This window comes from Gadus morhua, chromosome 12 (assembly GCF_902167405.1).
Source record: "Gadus morhua chromosome 12, gadMor3.0, whole genome shotgun sequence".
NCBI classification, from domain to species: Eukaryota; Metazoa; Chordata; class Actinopteri; order Gadiformes; family Gadidae; genus Gadus; species Gadus morhua.
The window spans coordinates 24,089,964-24,104,510 of record NC_044059.1 but is presented as its reverse complement, the minus strand read 5'-3'; the positions used below and the strand labels follow the sequence as shown (position 1 = coordinate 24,104,510).

The following is a 14,547-nucleotide window of genomic DNA, read 5'->3' as shown; positions in this document are numbered from 1 at the left end:
TTGTTGTTGTTGTTGTTGTTGTTGTTGTTGTGGTGGTGGTTGGACTGGAAATGACTGAAAGATTTCGCTTGGGAACCACGGTCTCGATTGCTGTTCCTTCACTGTATACCACTCTCACAGAGTGTTATTATGAGTTGAATCAATTATTGAAATGATATCTTCAATAATAATTATCTCTCATCATCATTTCTAAAGAAACTTTCAGTAATTTCCCGTCAATGCACGTTTTGGACCGATCAAACACAAAGGTAATTCGGGGTGCTTTACATAGGCAGGGAACGCATAATAATAAATAGTAATACTTGATTCAATCCTTCATTTGTCCATGGTTCCATTCCATGTAAAAATAGTTGCTAATATTATTATCATAAAAATATATATATATTTTTTTATGTGTACATAAATTATTATTATATCAGATTATGGATTTGCCTCATATGAAGCCACCCTGAGCCGTGGCCTTTGCTGATTGGTGGACGCCTCACTTCCTCCCAGGCTGAGCAGCACTCACCACGCCCTCGGGGTCCACCAGCAGCAGGTGCTTGGGCAGCCCGCAGTGCATGCCCGTCAGGACGTACTGGCCCGGGTTGGTGGTGCTCTCCCGGACCAGGAAATCCCCGTCCCGCATCAGGACCTTCTCGGCGTCCCGCCGGCTCATGCGCCCGTGGTACCAGGACTCCCTGCGGAGCTGCTCCTCAGTGGGGGCAACGGGGGCGCGGCGGCGCGGCGGGCTGGGCCACTGGTCCTCTAGGACCACCACGCCCACTCCTCCTCCTCCTGCTCCTCCTGCTGCTCCTCCTCCGACGGACCCGGCAGCACCTCCTCCGCCGCTGGCCTCGTGGAGCTTCAGGGCGTCTTCGAAGGGTCCTGTCGCCCACCGTCCGCAACAGAGAGAGGGGTTACCTTCAGAGGACTGGACCTCCTACACAATGGATCCCTGAGAACCGGTGCTAACCACAGTAGAATCCCCGTTAGCTTTCATTTCAGCTAAGCTTGTTACAGTTTCTTGCCAATGAGGAAGGGAAACATGTTAGGAATATATTCTTCCTGTTTGGATGTGATTCCGCACATGTCAATTTACATTTAGGGCATTTAGCAGAAGCTTTTATCCAAAGCGACTTGCATACATTTTTCAGAAAAAAGAGAAACAATATACTGCTGTCGGTTCCAAGCACTAGTTTCCCTGTATCGAATGATGATTTATGAAGTTCATATTTTGTAGTAATACTTAATATCATAACAGAATTTTTTCAATTCTCATCCAACGTGTACAGATTTATTTTCATAGAAGGTTTTGGTTAAATTGATAATACACAAACACAAGCTGTGTTTGTATCTCAAGGCCTCCTCTAATAACGAGTCGCACGTGAATAGGACTTACGCATGTCAAATATGTCTTTCTGGGGACTGTCGGGGCCCTTGTGTCCGTTGGGCCCCTGGGTGAGAGCGTCCATGCCGTCCAGAGTCTGAGTGTTAACGTACAGGTGCTCCTCATAGTCCCTGCTGCTGGACGACTGGCCGTCGGCGCACAGGTAACCGTCTAATGTGGTACGAGAAAGCACAGAGGACATTGTATTCGAGTCCAGTCTTTAATGGAACACTGTATATTGGTGTGTGCGTGTTAGTTGTTGTGTTGCTGCATGACCAAAGGGACAGAGAATGGAGTAGGGAGTATTCCATACAGAGTATGGAAAGTAGGATTTAGCTTTGCTATTCTGGCTCCCTCTGAAGTGGCTAACCTCATTGTTTGCAGAGAATGGTGGACTTTTTAAACAGCGACGGTGGTTTCATAACAAATACATTAAGGATTCAGACTTACTCCCGGAATTAAGATGATGAATTAAGGATTTATTGCAATATGTTCTTAGTGGCTGCGATACATCCATATGGCCACCAGGGGGCTTACCTGAGCTATTGCTGGCTTCAGTGTCCCAGTGCAGCTCGTAGCACAGCTGTCCTGCAGCAAAGGACCCTGGGTCTCTCCTCCCGGATGAGCACAGCTACAAACCAATAAACAACACAGACCATGATGCATATTTAAATTTTGTGCAAAGTGTTACCCACCTTACGTTTCTGAAGCACTACTTATTTGAACCAAAGACACTGGTATTATGTTGCGTGTGTTGCAGTAAGCATTGGGTGGGCTCTCCGTATCTATCCAGCAACAGAGAGGTCTGTTCTGCTGCTGTAATCATATCTTCATCGCTCTATTACGACAGGGTCCCATTATTCAGGATCATTCAGGACGAGCCAGGGCCTTTTAGAGTCAGAGTGTACGGTAATATGCCTCTCGGTTCCCATGTAAACATTACTGGGAGAGGAAGCATGAAATGTCATTAGTTGCCTTAGATGTTTTAACATTCACATCCCGTTGCTGGGTGGGTCTGTCTGACCGGTAATGCTGAATTAGACTAAATGTACACATATCCAGCCTCATTTGTTAGCCTCTAACATCACGTATTACTGGAAAACCTCAGCAACAATCAGATAGCATCAGTTGAAGCTATGCATGGGATACATATTGAAATATGAAGTCCTCCTAAATTCTTGATTCACAAATAAAAAGGAGACCTTTGTCATTTTACCGAGTGTTACTTTAAATATATACAGTGTATCATTTGTGGAGTTTATTTAATAATCGATTATTATTCTAGTCTTTAATTCCGCTTTATTTTTTGCTACCATTATATGTCTGTTCATAAGGCACCTACTAGACACCAACTCATCCTCCACTGAAATTTGATGAGGATCATAACCCCCCTAACACACACACACACACACACACACACACACACACACACACACACACACACACACACACACACACACACACACACACACACACACACACACACACACACACACACACTATGTAAAACGCTTGGGTACCTTGAAAAATGATGATGCTATATAAATGCAATGAATTATCATAATTATTATAAGTGCACCACCCTCCCTGTACGATCCCGCTTCTGTGCTCCTTCTTAGGGTATATCTCCCCTCTGAGGTCTCTCAATGTCAGGGTAATCCTGTTGTGAGACCGTGGTCAAGGCTTGCTTCCCGAAGGACATTGGGCTTGACCTGAGCCTACCTGATTGGCTGCCTTGCTCTGGGGCTGGGTATGGATGTGACCAATGAGTGAGGTGCTGGGCCGGAGCCGGGAGTCCACCACGCCCCCCAGCGGAGGCTCCTTCCCGGGGATGCTGTTGTAGTAGTTGTGCTCCGAGGAGTCGTCCTCCTCTCCCCAGGAGGGCTCCTCCAGCCGGTGGGTCCTGGGGCGGGGAACACGGAGACAAACCCAAGGTCCATGTTGAACCACTGGCGGATATATGATGAACGGTGGAAAAAGGATTGTCGCGTTATACCCTCTTTGTCACTATGCAACTGTCATCACGTTTAAAACTGCGCTATTAAACTTTTCTATGTAAATGTACTCCACTAACAAAAGTTTGAAGAATAATGAAGAATAATGATTACTATCCATGAGGGATTATTTTACACTATAATTTCCTTCATTCTTGTCCCCTTTTTCCCACCCCGAAACCCCCCCTATGTGGGCGAATCACACTGCTATTTGATCTATATAGGTAAGTAATATATTAGGTATACAGGTGCTGGTCATATTATTAGAATATCATGAAAAAGTTGATTTATTTCATTAATTCTATTTAGAAAGTCAAACCTGTAGAATGTATACATTCATTCCAAACAGACTGATACATTATAAGTGTTTTTTGCCAAAAAGAAGATGATTATAGCTGACAACCAATGAAAACCCTAAATTCAACATCTCAGAAAATTAGAATATGGTGAAAAGGTCAGATATTGAAGACACCTGGTGCCACACTCTAATTAGCTAACTAACTCAAAACACCTGGAAAAGCCTTTAAATGGTCTCTCATTTTGATTCTGTATGACACACAATCATGGGGAAGACTGCTGACTTGACAACTGTCCAAAAGATGACCATTGATACTTTAAAGAAGGAGGGCAAGACACAAAAGGTCATTGCCAAAGAGGTTGGATGTTCCCAGAGCTCTGTGTCCAAGCACATTAATAGAGAGGCGAAGGGAAGAAAAAGATGTGGTAGAAAAGAGTGTACAAGCAAGAGGGATAAACGCGCCCTGGAGAGGATTGTCAAACAAAACCGATTCAAAAATGTGGGGGAGATCCACAAAGAGTGGACTGTAGCTGGAGTCAGTGCTTCAAGAAGCACCACACACCGACGTATGCAAGATATGGGCTTCAGCTGTTGCATTCCTCGTGTAAAGCCGCTCTTGAATAAGAGACAACGTCAAAAGCGTCTCGCCTGGGCTCAAGACAAAAAGGACTGGACTGCTGCTGAGTGGTCCAAAGTTATGTTTTCAGATGAAGGTAAATTTTGTATCTCCTTTGGAAATCAAGGTCCCAGAGTCTGGAGGAAGACAGGAGAGGCACAGAATCCACGTTGCCTGAAGTCCAGTGTAAAATTTCCACAGTCAGTAATGGTCTGGGGTGCCATGTCATCTGCTGCTGTTGGTCCACTGTGTTTCCTGAGGTCCAGGGTCAATGCAGCAGTCTACCAGGAAGTTTTAGAACACTTTATGCTGCCTGCCGCGGACCAACTTTATGGAGGTGACGATTTCATTTTCCAACATGACTTGGCACCTGCACACAGTGCCAAATCTACCAGTACCTGGTTTAAGGACCATGGTATCCCTCTTCTTGATTGGCCTGCAAACTCACCTGACCTTAACCCCATAGAAAACCTATGGGGTATTGTGAAGCGGAAGATGCGAGATGCCAGACCCAACAATGCTGAAGAGCTGAAGGCCACTATTAAAGCAACCTGGGCTCTCATAACACCTGAGGAGTGCAACAGACTGGTCGACTCCATGCCACGCCGTATTGCTGCAGCAATTCAGGCAAAAGGAGCTGCAACTAAGTATTGATTGCCATACATGCTGACACTTTCCATGTTCATACTTTTCAGTTGGCCCACATTTCTAAAAAATCATTTTTTGTACTAGTCGTAACTAATATTCTAATTTTCTGAGATACTGAATTTGGGATTTTCAGTAATTGTCAGTACTAATCATCCAAATTAAAAGAAATTAACATTTCAAATATATCACTCTGTGTGTAATGAATTGATATAATATGTAAGTTTCACGTTCTGAATATAATTACTGAAATAAATCAACTTTTTCATGATATTCTAATAATTTGACCAGCACCTGTATATATTTAAGTCCTATAATAGATTAAATAGCAGTCATGTTGCAAACAAAACGGTGGTCTGAGGTCTGGGATGCTGTCCCCAAACATGTAATACATACGCTGTGGTCTGTACATACATCAACACACTCTGAGGTTATCGTTGGGGCCGGGGCAGTTGAAACCCGACGCAAGCAGAATAAACAAGGGGCGGAGCCACAAGCTGCAGGATAAAAACTCTTCTGATATTTATAGCAATCGGATTGAAAGATGGATTTTGTGACAGTCGGAGATGAGGGTTCGTGTTTCCCTCACATGGGCGGCAGAGAAATCAGAGAGGTTTGTATCAGGTTTGTATCGGTGAAGGAAAATGCAACGCTGCAATTTTGTTCAACTCAGCAAAGATTGTCCTCATCCCATGGTGTGTGAATCTACAGACAAATCCTATGAAGTAGGATGGGATATTACGATCGATGAATTCCTCTGTTACAGTGACTTTATATTGTATTCTTAAGAAGACCAGGAGCATCCGAATCTGGAAGTAACATTCAACAAAAAAGCCTATGCCTCAAAATATAGAGGAGATAGAAGGATAAAGTGCTTAACATGGATCGACTACATGGATATGGAGGAACTGTGTGGATGAAACCCATCATGTCCACAGAAGCTGTGGATGGGGGGGCGTCCTCACCTCTCCATCGAGGGGGCCATGGTTTTAGGGGGGCTGTGCAGGTACTGTTTGAACTGAAGCTCGAAGGCCTGTCCGATGGTACTGATGACACTCTGGGCTAAACCATCGGAGCACTCCAGGATGTGACACGCTGGGAGGGAGAGAGAGAGAGAGGTGGGAGAGACAGTGGGGTCAGCGGGTTTGAATACCAAAGTTTGAAGTCTTATTAGTTGGCTGTGATGTTCGCAGATGAACAGTCACATGGCTTTTACTGACATTATTTATTTTCTTTTACATTTAAGGTTTGGACACTTTTTCTTAAATCAATTTTGATGAACGATCGCAAACGTTAATGACTTGATTTTCTATAAACAAGAAAATACTAGACATGCTCAAAGAAATAGGTGAAACATACATTCGACTCACACATTCACACAGCAAAGATGAAATCGAATTGCCTGAGAATGCATCAAAATCATTGACGAAAGAAATCTGGAAACACGATATCAACAGAACAAGTAACCAGTGACAGTGAGTCACCACAGCTGGGGTAACATGTGTCACCGTGTCACCACGACCCTGTGCTGATGTCAAACTAACTAAACAAACTAAAAACAACTGGCTGTGGGCGGCTGTTGAGCAACAAGAGAACGTTCCAGATACCTCGCTGATTGACTGGGTCTTTGGCCACGTACGCAACATAGTCCGGTGTGTCCTGCAACGCAAAAAAAAAAGGAAACGGAAATGCTTCATGAGCGGGGCCATTCAGAGCACTGTAATCACGTTAGAGCGCTCATTGATTCCTGGGTCATGAGGTTCGGTCGCAGGTCACCGTGGTTCAGACCAGCGCCATCTGCCAGTCTTGCCAGAGAGGCCCGGTCATATTGGAGACAACAAGACAAGGAGGGAGGGACACCGGACTCACCGTGTCTCCGCCAGAGGCAAAGGAGATGGACTGCATCGGATGGTGTGCTATCACCTGGAAACCAACAATGATAGAAATAAGAAAGACCATTCATTTAAAAAAAGGATTCCCTCCAAGGGAGATTTAAGGAAGGTAGTTCAGCACACAACAAGAATGGAATATAATCACGGTACAGTTAATAATGATAACTGTTCTGGGTGCAATGCTAAATGCACCCGGGACAGGAAACTAGAATTAGTGAATGTGATTCACTCTTTATGATCTGAAACAGTGGTGTCTGACCTGTCGTGTGGTGGGGATGAGCAGACTGAGGCCTTCTATGGAGATGTTGACAGCAATACTCATGCCTGCGAAGCGCAGGTTACTCTTCCCCATGATGGACAGGAGAGCTTTGTTCAGCGACTGCATAAAAAATAGTACAAATCGAGATAAGAGATACGCTTTTTCAACAAGATACACAATAGAAATTTGCAAAACGTTGCAAGAATTCTTATAAATGATCAAACAGAATTCCAGCACACAAGATTAGAGATTGACTCTAATTATCTATTTTGATATTTATAAAATCATCCCATATTGTCAGACAATTTTAAGGCCATTAGATTCAATCATTGGTTCTATGGTGTTGATTTAACACCGAATCCTACTGCCATTCTATTCCCATATGCCGTTTGATCTGCACATGCCCAGAAGAGCTACCCTTTAGGACTGACCTTCTTCCTCCACGCTCCCTTACCGCCAGGCACAGCTTCGCACAGCCTGTTGATGGCTTCCCTGGTGGGGGGGGAGAAAGGTCAAAGGTTAAATAAACACCACAGAAACCCAACCTGCTGATCAGGAATTAGTGTACCTCCATGTGGGCGTCCATGGACGGGCAGCAGAGCTGACCAATGGCATCGGAGGGAGTTAAAGTTCAAAGTGTGTCAATGTTTACAAATGACGACATGTATCGTACCGTCATCGATCCTTCGGTTTAGACAATGTGTAACTAATATTTAAACACTGCTCCTCCACTGCATCAGGGCAGACGTAGACTTGTTTTCAAATAGCGATTTGAAGAGCGAGCGCTCAGGGCCATCGCATGTAGGATAAACATGTTGCATAAGCTAGCAAGGAACAGGGGGCCTCTGTTCCATCCCTGCATGCGAGGGTCATAGATCCCCGATCCATCCGAGTTCAGAGGAATGTTTTTCGAGAAGTCAACACTCAAAGAGACCACACTGAGTTTTTGGTACAGCCAACAGTCAATGAGTTGATTTCGAAAAACTAAAGACCTATTTCCTCAATAACAAGATTCTCCTAGAATGCATCCGTCTTGTTTTGTTACTTATGTTAACCTTCTGTGCTTTTATTGACATCTGTTGGTGCTCTGAGCACTACTTAACCCCACAGTTATAGTCCAGCTGTTGGTTATTTTTGTTCAATCTGTGGGATTTGGACTCTTGGGAATAGCTGCATAAAAACACCCATTGGGTCCTGAGCACAGCAGTAAACTGTGGAGCCCTCAGGACTCAAGTTTTTGGTCCTTCCATTGTAAGGGGGGGGGGGGGGGGGGGGGGGGGGGGGGGTGAATGGAGGACACAAGAGACTTGTCAAATTCGTAAACCATGCCTGGCCCTATCAAGTGGCTCGTGAATATTTAAGAAGCAGTCCCAGGCCCCGTCTCAATTAAAGGTCTTCACTGGGATTTAGTTTTGTTCAACACCACAGTGGATGACTCAGTGGGAGCAGACGATGCGTTGTGGCTGTTGTTGTTGTCGTTGTTGTTTCACTTTGCTAACCTGTATCCTAGCATCTGCCCTGGACTAGAATCCAAATGCTAACCTACATCACTTCTCTTTGCCTTAATGAGCCGAGCACTCCAGAACGACAGAATGGCTTACATTTGGCGTTTAAGGAAAACACTGCTTATTCTATCCATGATATATAGGTTATGCTCCCTGCTGAAGGATGCATACAAATATACATACTATGGGGCTCAAACCCAGAATCTTTCAGCTGGGAGTAAACCAGCTCCACTGCTAGTTGAGGTTGATTCTTACAATCATATGCCAATAGAAGACACACTCGGAAACAAATCACTTGTTGCTGTTGTCCAGATCTATTTCAGCAAATCTAGCTCTAAAATGTACTACAGGGACCAAAGTAATTTTCCCTGAGATATTTTACGAACTTATCATGAACTCAGAGGAACAGTTTTCCTCAGAGTTGCTGGCGTGGTGCCCTCAGCGTCAGAAGGACTGGTGTCGTGTGATCTCTGGTTCAACGGGCCGAGTGTCGCTGTGCAGAGTCAACTTGGAGGGGAGAGAAATGAACCCCAAAATATCCAGATTGAGGAGTTTACGGAGAGCAATGATCATCTCAAACCCACACCTAACCGATTCAGCTCCCAGAATATCAGCCGAAAAGCACAAGCGTAATCCTTCTGATAAACCAAGCACGTCCAACCTATGTCACAAACATGTAAAAAGCTGCTTCTCAATGTTCTGGCGTATTGACACAATACAAATACTACGAATTCCTAGTAAACTACAGGAATACTGACAGATACTTTATATATATGCTACTAATAATAAAACGTCCATCTCTCTCTCTCTCTCTCTCGTGTTGTGTTGTTGTTTTGAAGAGCTGTGTCTGTGAGTCACACCAGACATTATCCGCCAACGTGCGTTCCTAAGGACCACACCGAGGCCCTACCGCTGTCATTAGCCTGACATCATCAATAATAGATCTCCATTCCCCCCCCCCCCCCCTCCTCTTTTGCATCCCCCCCACCCCACCCCTTCATCCACTTAAGTCTTTGGGGGCACATGGGCTCAGATTACCACCAATCGATGAGAAGGGGAGAGAGTGGAGAGAGTGGAGAGAGTGGAGAGAGTGGAGAGAGAGAGAGAGAGAGAGAGAGAAGATGTTGACAGAGATAGATGAGCATGGACAGCATTCCCAAAGGGCCGCGGGATGGCAGGGTATCCGCCCTTTCATAACAATAACATCACGTGGAGCGTAGAAAAATACACTCAGAATACAGGAAGGCAGAAGTAATCTATGATTATGCACAATCATACATACACTCGAATACATTAGTGTATTGCTGAGAGTGAATCAGATTTAGGAAAGTTGGTGACATTTGAAGCCACGAATCCATTTAACATACAAACAAAGAAATATAGAAATATCCCGTGATGCATTCATTAACCTTTCCCAAAGATGTCAAAGACTTTCAGACAGAAAGTTAAAATCCCATCGGAGAAGGCAAGGGGGCTTGGCTCATCTCGGACCTGGCCCACACAATTGTCTGAAAGGCTAAAACCCCCTCTCCTAAATTAAGTATTCTCTGGTGGGGATGTGGGATAACAAAGTCTATTTGGCTTGCAGATTGGCAGCTGAAACGGTGCTTCATCTCATCTCCTATCGGATCAGATGCTGCCGATTCAGCACCATAGCCTCATAGAGAGAGAGCTGTAGCCGTGCAGCTTACCTCGTCACCTGAGTCCGGGTGTTGAAGTCCAGCGAGCGCATCGATTTCAGCACCTCGATGCAGCCCATGTACTGCTCAGAGGAGCAGTCATGAAACACACAAAAGAAAGCTCCATCAGTATGGTTGGAACAGGGTGACATAACGCATCTCACGCAGATCTCTTATTGTCATGACAATTTCTTTTCACTGTAAAATGATTGGCCTCGTCTCAGAAGGCTGCAATTACATTCGATCAAATTCATGTTTTATGTATTTTGTAATCATGCTTCTTCTTTGTCTTCTTCTTTGTGTTTGGTTCAGCCTTGTATTGTTGTATTGCATTCTACCTTGACTATTTTCTTGGTTTCAGTGCCAGGAATTGTGTTATTTCGTAACTCTACACCACAGGCACACACATCCACAGGCCGGCTTAAAGATTTTGTGGATAAGCCAGCAGACAATGAAGATTTATGGCAGTCCCATAGTCAATTACCAAGGTAGCAATATGCTCAGCATACCATATGCTCAGTGTAGTGCTTGGAACTCAGATTTCAAGTATCTTAGACGATATGGGCGTGTCACTGGCTGCCTGGAGTCTGGCTTAAAAAAAAAAAAGTAGTCTACATTACCTCTCCCAATCCTTTTCTGAATTTCTGATCTATACGTTATCAACCAATGGCCTTGTCTTCGAAAAGACCCAATGATGGGTCATAAAAGTTATATGTGAGCACATTATATACACATTATATATTATGGCTTGAAATGTGTGCAGTTTTGGTTGTACTCCAGTGAGAGGGGGGGGGTGTCTGAGTGGCTTGTGTTGTAGTGGCGAACAGGTCTGGTGCTAATGGTGCCTTGACTTGATTACCCGCGCTAAGAGCTAAGAACAAACTGTGACTTCCCAGGTCCCTGAGGAGTGGGGTTTTAGTGTGTGTGTGCGCGTGTGCGTGTGCGTGTGTGTGTGTGTGTATGGAGGGGGGAGGCAAACCATTTTCCACCTTTTTCAACTAATTGGATAGTAGGTAGCAGCTGACTGAGAGAAACTCTAAACCATAACCTAAATCCAACCGTATTTTACTCTACAAAGCATAACAATAGCGTTTTATACATACTACAATACAAAAATACTTAGAGTTGATATGGCCAGGACACTAAAATGTAAGTAAGTGTTCAAATATTGACTTGTATTTCAAACCAACTATTTATTAATATCAGTTTAGTGTGTTCCTATTTCGGTGTAACTACCTCCACAGTCCTATTGATGATGTTTGATGCTCAATAAGGAGCCTTCTGTGGGTTTACCTTGAACAATTCAGTGCTATATCAAAAAAGAACTCGATACCCATCTTATATCAGATCACTAAGGACTTGTGGAGCATAGAGTATAGAACGCCTGGAAAGTTGCTAAATACAAACACACGCACACATTGTGTGTGTGTGTATTTGTACGTGTGTTTGAGTGTGGGCGACCCATTGGTCTGAGAGCTTAATGAGACTTTTAACCAGATTATGGGACAGGGGGAAGTCTTCAATCAGGGAGCTTCTCTCGATCCATCTCCTTCTCTGTCAATTCTCTCTCTCTCTCTCTCTCTCTCTCTCTCTCTCTCTCTCTCTCTCTCTCTCTCTCTCTCTCTCTCTCTCTCTCTCTCTCTCTCTCTCTCTCTCTCTCTCTCTCTCTCTCTCTCTCTCTCTCTCTCTCTCTCTCTCTCTCTCTCTCTCTCTCTCTCTCTCTCTCTCTCTCTCTCTCTCTCTCTCTCTCTCTCTCTCTCTCTCTCCTCCAAGAAAACATATAATTTCCCATGAACCGTCCCACAGGAAATTCAAGGATTCATTCCCGTTAGCTTGTGTAGACCTGCACTTATTACTGCCGGAAAAGGAAACTTCTTGTTCTGCAAAGTTTGTTATCTAATATCTGAACAGTCAGAGAGCCTCTCTGTATGTCTCCCCTACGACGTAAGGCCAGTGCTAGTCAGGCCAACTGGGGGCCCAGCAGGGCACTCCTCCTAGCTTTCTAAGTGGGTGGACGGATTTAATAATGAATGGGTAGATGTGGTAATTGGACAGGAAGTACTGCAGCATCCAGAACTTTAAACACAAATTGTACATGTGCATGTAGTGTTGCAGTGTAGGTGGTGGTGGTGACACACTCGGGTTTATGGAATCTCCTACCCACGGGTGGCTGGTTAGGGGAGGTGTGTTGGGGGGAGGTGTGTGTGTGTGTGTGTGTGTGTGTGTGTGTGTGTGTGTGTGTGTGTGTGTGTGTGTGTGTGTGTGTGTGTGTGTGTGTGTGTGTGGAGGAGAAACGCGATGCCTCAACGGTTGGCAGATGCGGTGCAGACATTAATGGGTGGTGGAACTGCATGGCTATAAAAGAGAGAGATAGAGAGAGCGTGAGAGAGAGATAGAGAGAGCTACAGGGCAGACATGAGCTGTCCCACGACTCCCACCTCACATCCCAGTGTGTGTGGGAGAGAGAGCCGGAGAGTGAGAGAGAGAGAGAGAGACATAAGGGGAAAATAAAAGGGGGAGAGAGGAACAGAGAGAGAGAGAGAGAGAGAGAGAGAGAGAGAGAGAGAGAGAGAGAGAGAGAGAGAGAGAGAGAGAGAGAGAGAGAGAAAAGGCAAGAGTGAGAGAGAAAGAAAAAGAGAGAGTGCTGAAAATAAAGGGCATAGCACAGCAGAAACCCAATCACTTGACATGCATGCATTCATCAAGTGCTCCTCCCTTTGCGGTTGTATCGCTGTGTTACACTTCAGGCCTAGTGTTAACATTATTATCATTTCTCGAACTGTAGCTACTTGCAGGTGTTTACAATGCGGTAGATTTAGTTCAGTTTTATATCATCCACCCTTTAGTTATTAGAGTAGCATACTTCTATATCAATATTTAAATAGAATTACATTGATACGTCAAATCAAATGTTCACAGCTTCACCACAACGTTCACCAACACAAGACCTCTACACTAGGAGCAGCCAATGCTATTCTAAGCTAGCACGCCAATGCTATTCTAAGCTAGCAGCCCTCATGAGGCTAAGAGGATTTTCCCTCAGTGCGGACGTACTAACGTACTGACCCAGCCCCTCTCACGTCCAGGGGAGCCAACCCCTATCTTCCACATCACATGATGCAAATCACTGTGATTAAATGTAATTGAATATTGGAATGAATGGTGCCTGTGTAATACCATTAAGGGAGTATGCTGGACCCTACAGCCGGTTAATCAGGAGCCATGCTGCCGGGGGGTGGGACGGCTCGGGAGGACACAGTGTGGGGGGCACTAAGGGGAGATCATGGACAGTGACGTCGAGACATCTGCTTGGGATGCTAACCCTTTGTGAGCAAATATCGCTATACTATTGGTCAAAAAACAATACAGATATCGTACTGGTCACAGAAAAACCCTAATACAGTTAGGGGGTTTCATGCATACAAATAATTGTATGCATAATCAAATGCATCTTTCTGGCAAGAGAGTAGGGGTATGTTTTCCTTTTCTTTTACTGCCTGGAGTCAAGCAGGACATCAAACTTTAATACAGATGAAAATTATCACAAAATATAGAGTCAAGAATTACAATTTCAAAAGCGCAAAAATTAAATCTGCTAAAGGACAGTCAATCAAATGATAGCAGCTAGTATCCTATTCATTTGAATCCAGAATGTAAAACAAGCTGGCAAACAGCCCCACACAAATGCACACCGACACAAAATCCCAACCAATATGTTTGATATTAGATTGATACGTCTTTTGAAACTCATTTGATTTTGAAGATTTTGACTTTCTTCAAAATAGAAGGAACTGATATAAACAAAAACAACTAACAACAGCAATCAAAGCCTAGACATACAGAACACAGAGACTGTTATTGTTTGCAACATTGGTTTCCTATATAACCCTTGGCCAACAATATAGTACAAATTACCATTGTGGCCCTAGGTATAAGCATGCATTCCATTTATCCAGCCTACACACTATGCTGACACAGCCTCCCCAACAGGGCTGCTCCTTGCTTTCCATCCAGATTACATTATGTATTCCTCAGGCCTGCCACATGGGCTGCATAACAAACCCGCCTGACACACCACTTGTCCTTTTGTTTTCCACCTTGATAGAGAATCGAAGGGAGTGATCAATAGTGTGTACTCCAGCGGTACCCTTGAGGTGTGCAGCCACACTAGCCCCACGTTGGTGTGCTGTGTGGAGCGGTTCAGGGGACGAGTAGAAAGACAAAAGGCTGACTTGGTAGACTTGTGGTTGTGACTTGAAAGCTAGTCAAGTAAGTCAATACTTTTTCAAA

The 14,547-nt window shown here is 44.4% G+C and overlaps 1 protein-coding gene across 3 annotated transcripts in view; it reads right to left on the bottom strand.

Moving 5' to 3' along the window:
• shc2 (SHC (Src homology 2 domain containing) transforming protein 2) overlaps positions 1 to 14,547 on the bottom strand; it is a 30,158-nt gene that overhangs the window by 2,553 nt on the left and 13,058 nt on the right. For all 3 annotated transcript variants that reach the window (XM_030371879.1, XM_030371880.1, XM_030371878.1), the window contains 10 exons: positions 10,270 to 10,340; positions 7,505 to 7,565; positions 7,074 to 7,193; positions 6,792 to 6,845; positions 6,530 to 6,581; positions 5,888 to 6,017; positions 3,092 to 3,272; positions 1,907 to 2,000; positions 1,382 to 1,540; positions 512 to 867 (listed from right to left, as the gene is read on the bottom strand). In XM_030371879.1, coding sequence (XP_030227739.1) covers positions 512 to 867; positions 1,382 to 1,540; positions 1,907 to 2,000; positions 3,092 to 3,272; positions 5,888 to 6,017; positions 6,530 to 6,581; positions 6,792 to 6,845; positions 7,074 to 7,193; positions 7,505 to 7,565; positions 10,270 to 10,340 — 1,278 coding nt within the window. The remainder of the gene's footprint in view (positions 1 to 511; positions 868 to 1,381; positions 1,541 to 1,906; positions 2,001 to 3,091; positions 3,273 to 5,887; positions 6,018 to 6,529; positions 6,582 to 6,791; positions 6,846 to 7,073; positions 7,194 to 7,504; positions 7,566 to 10,269; positions 10,341 to 14,547) is intronic.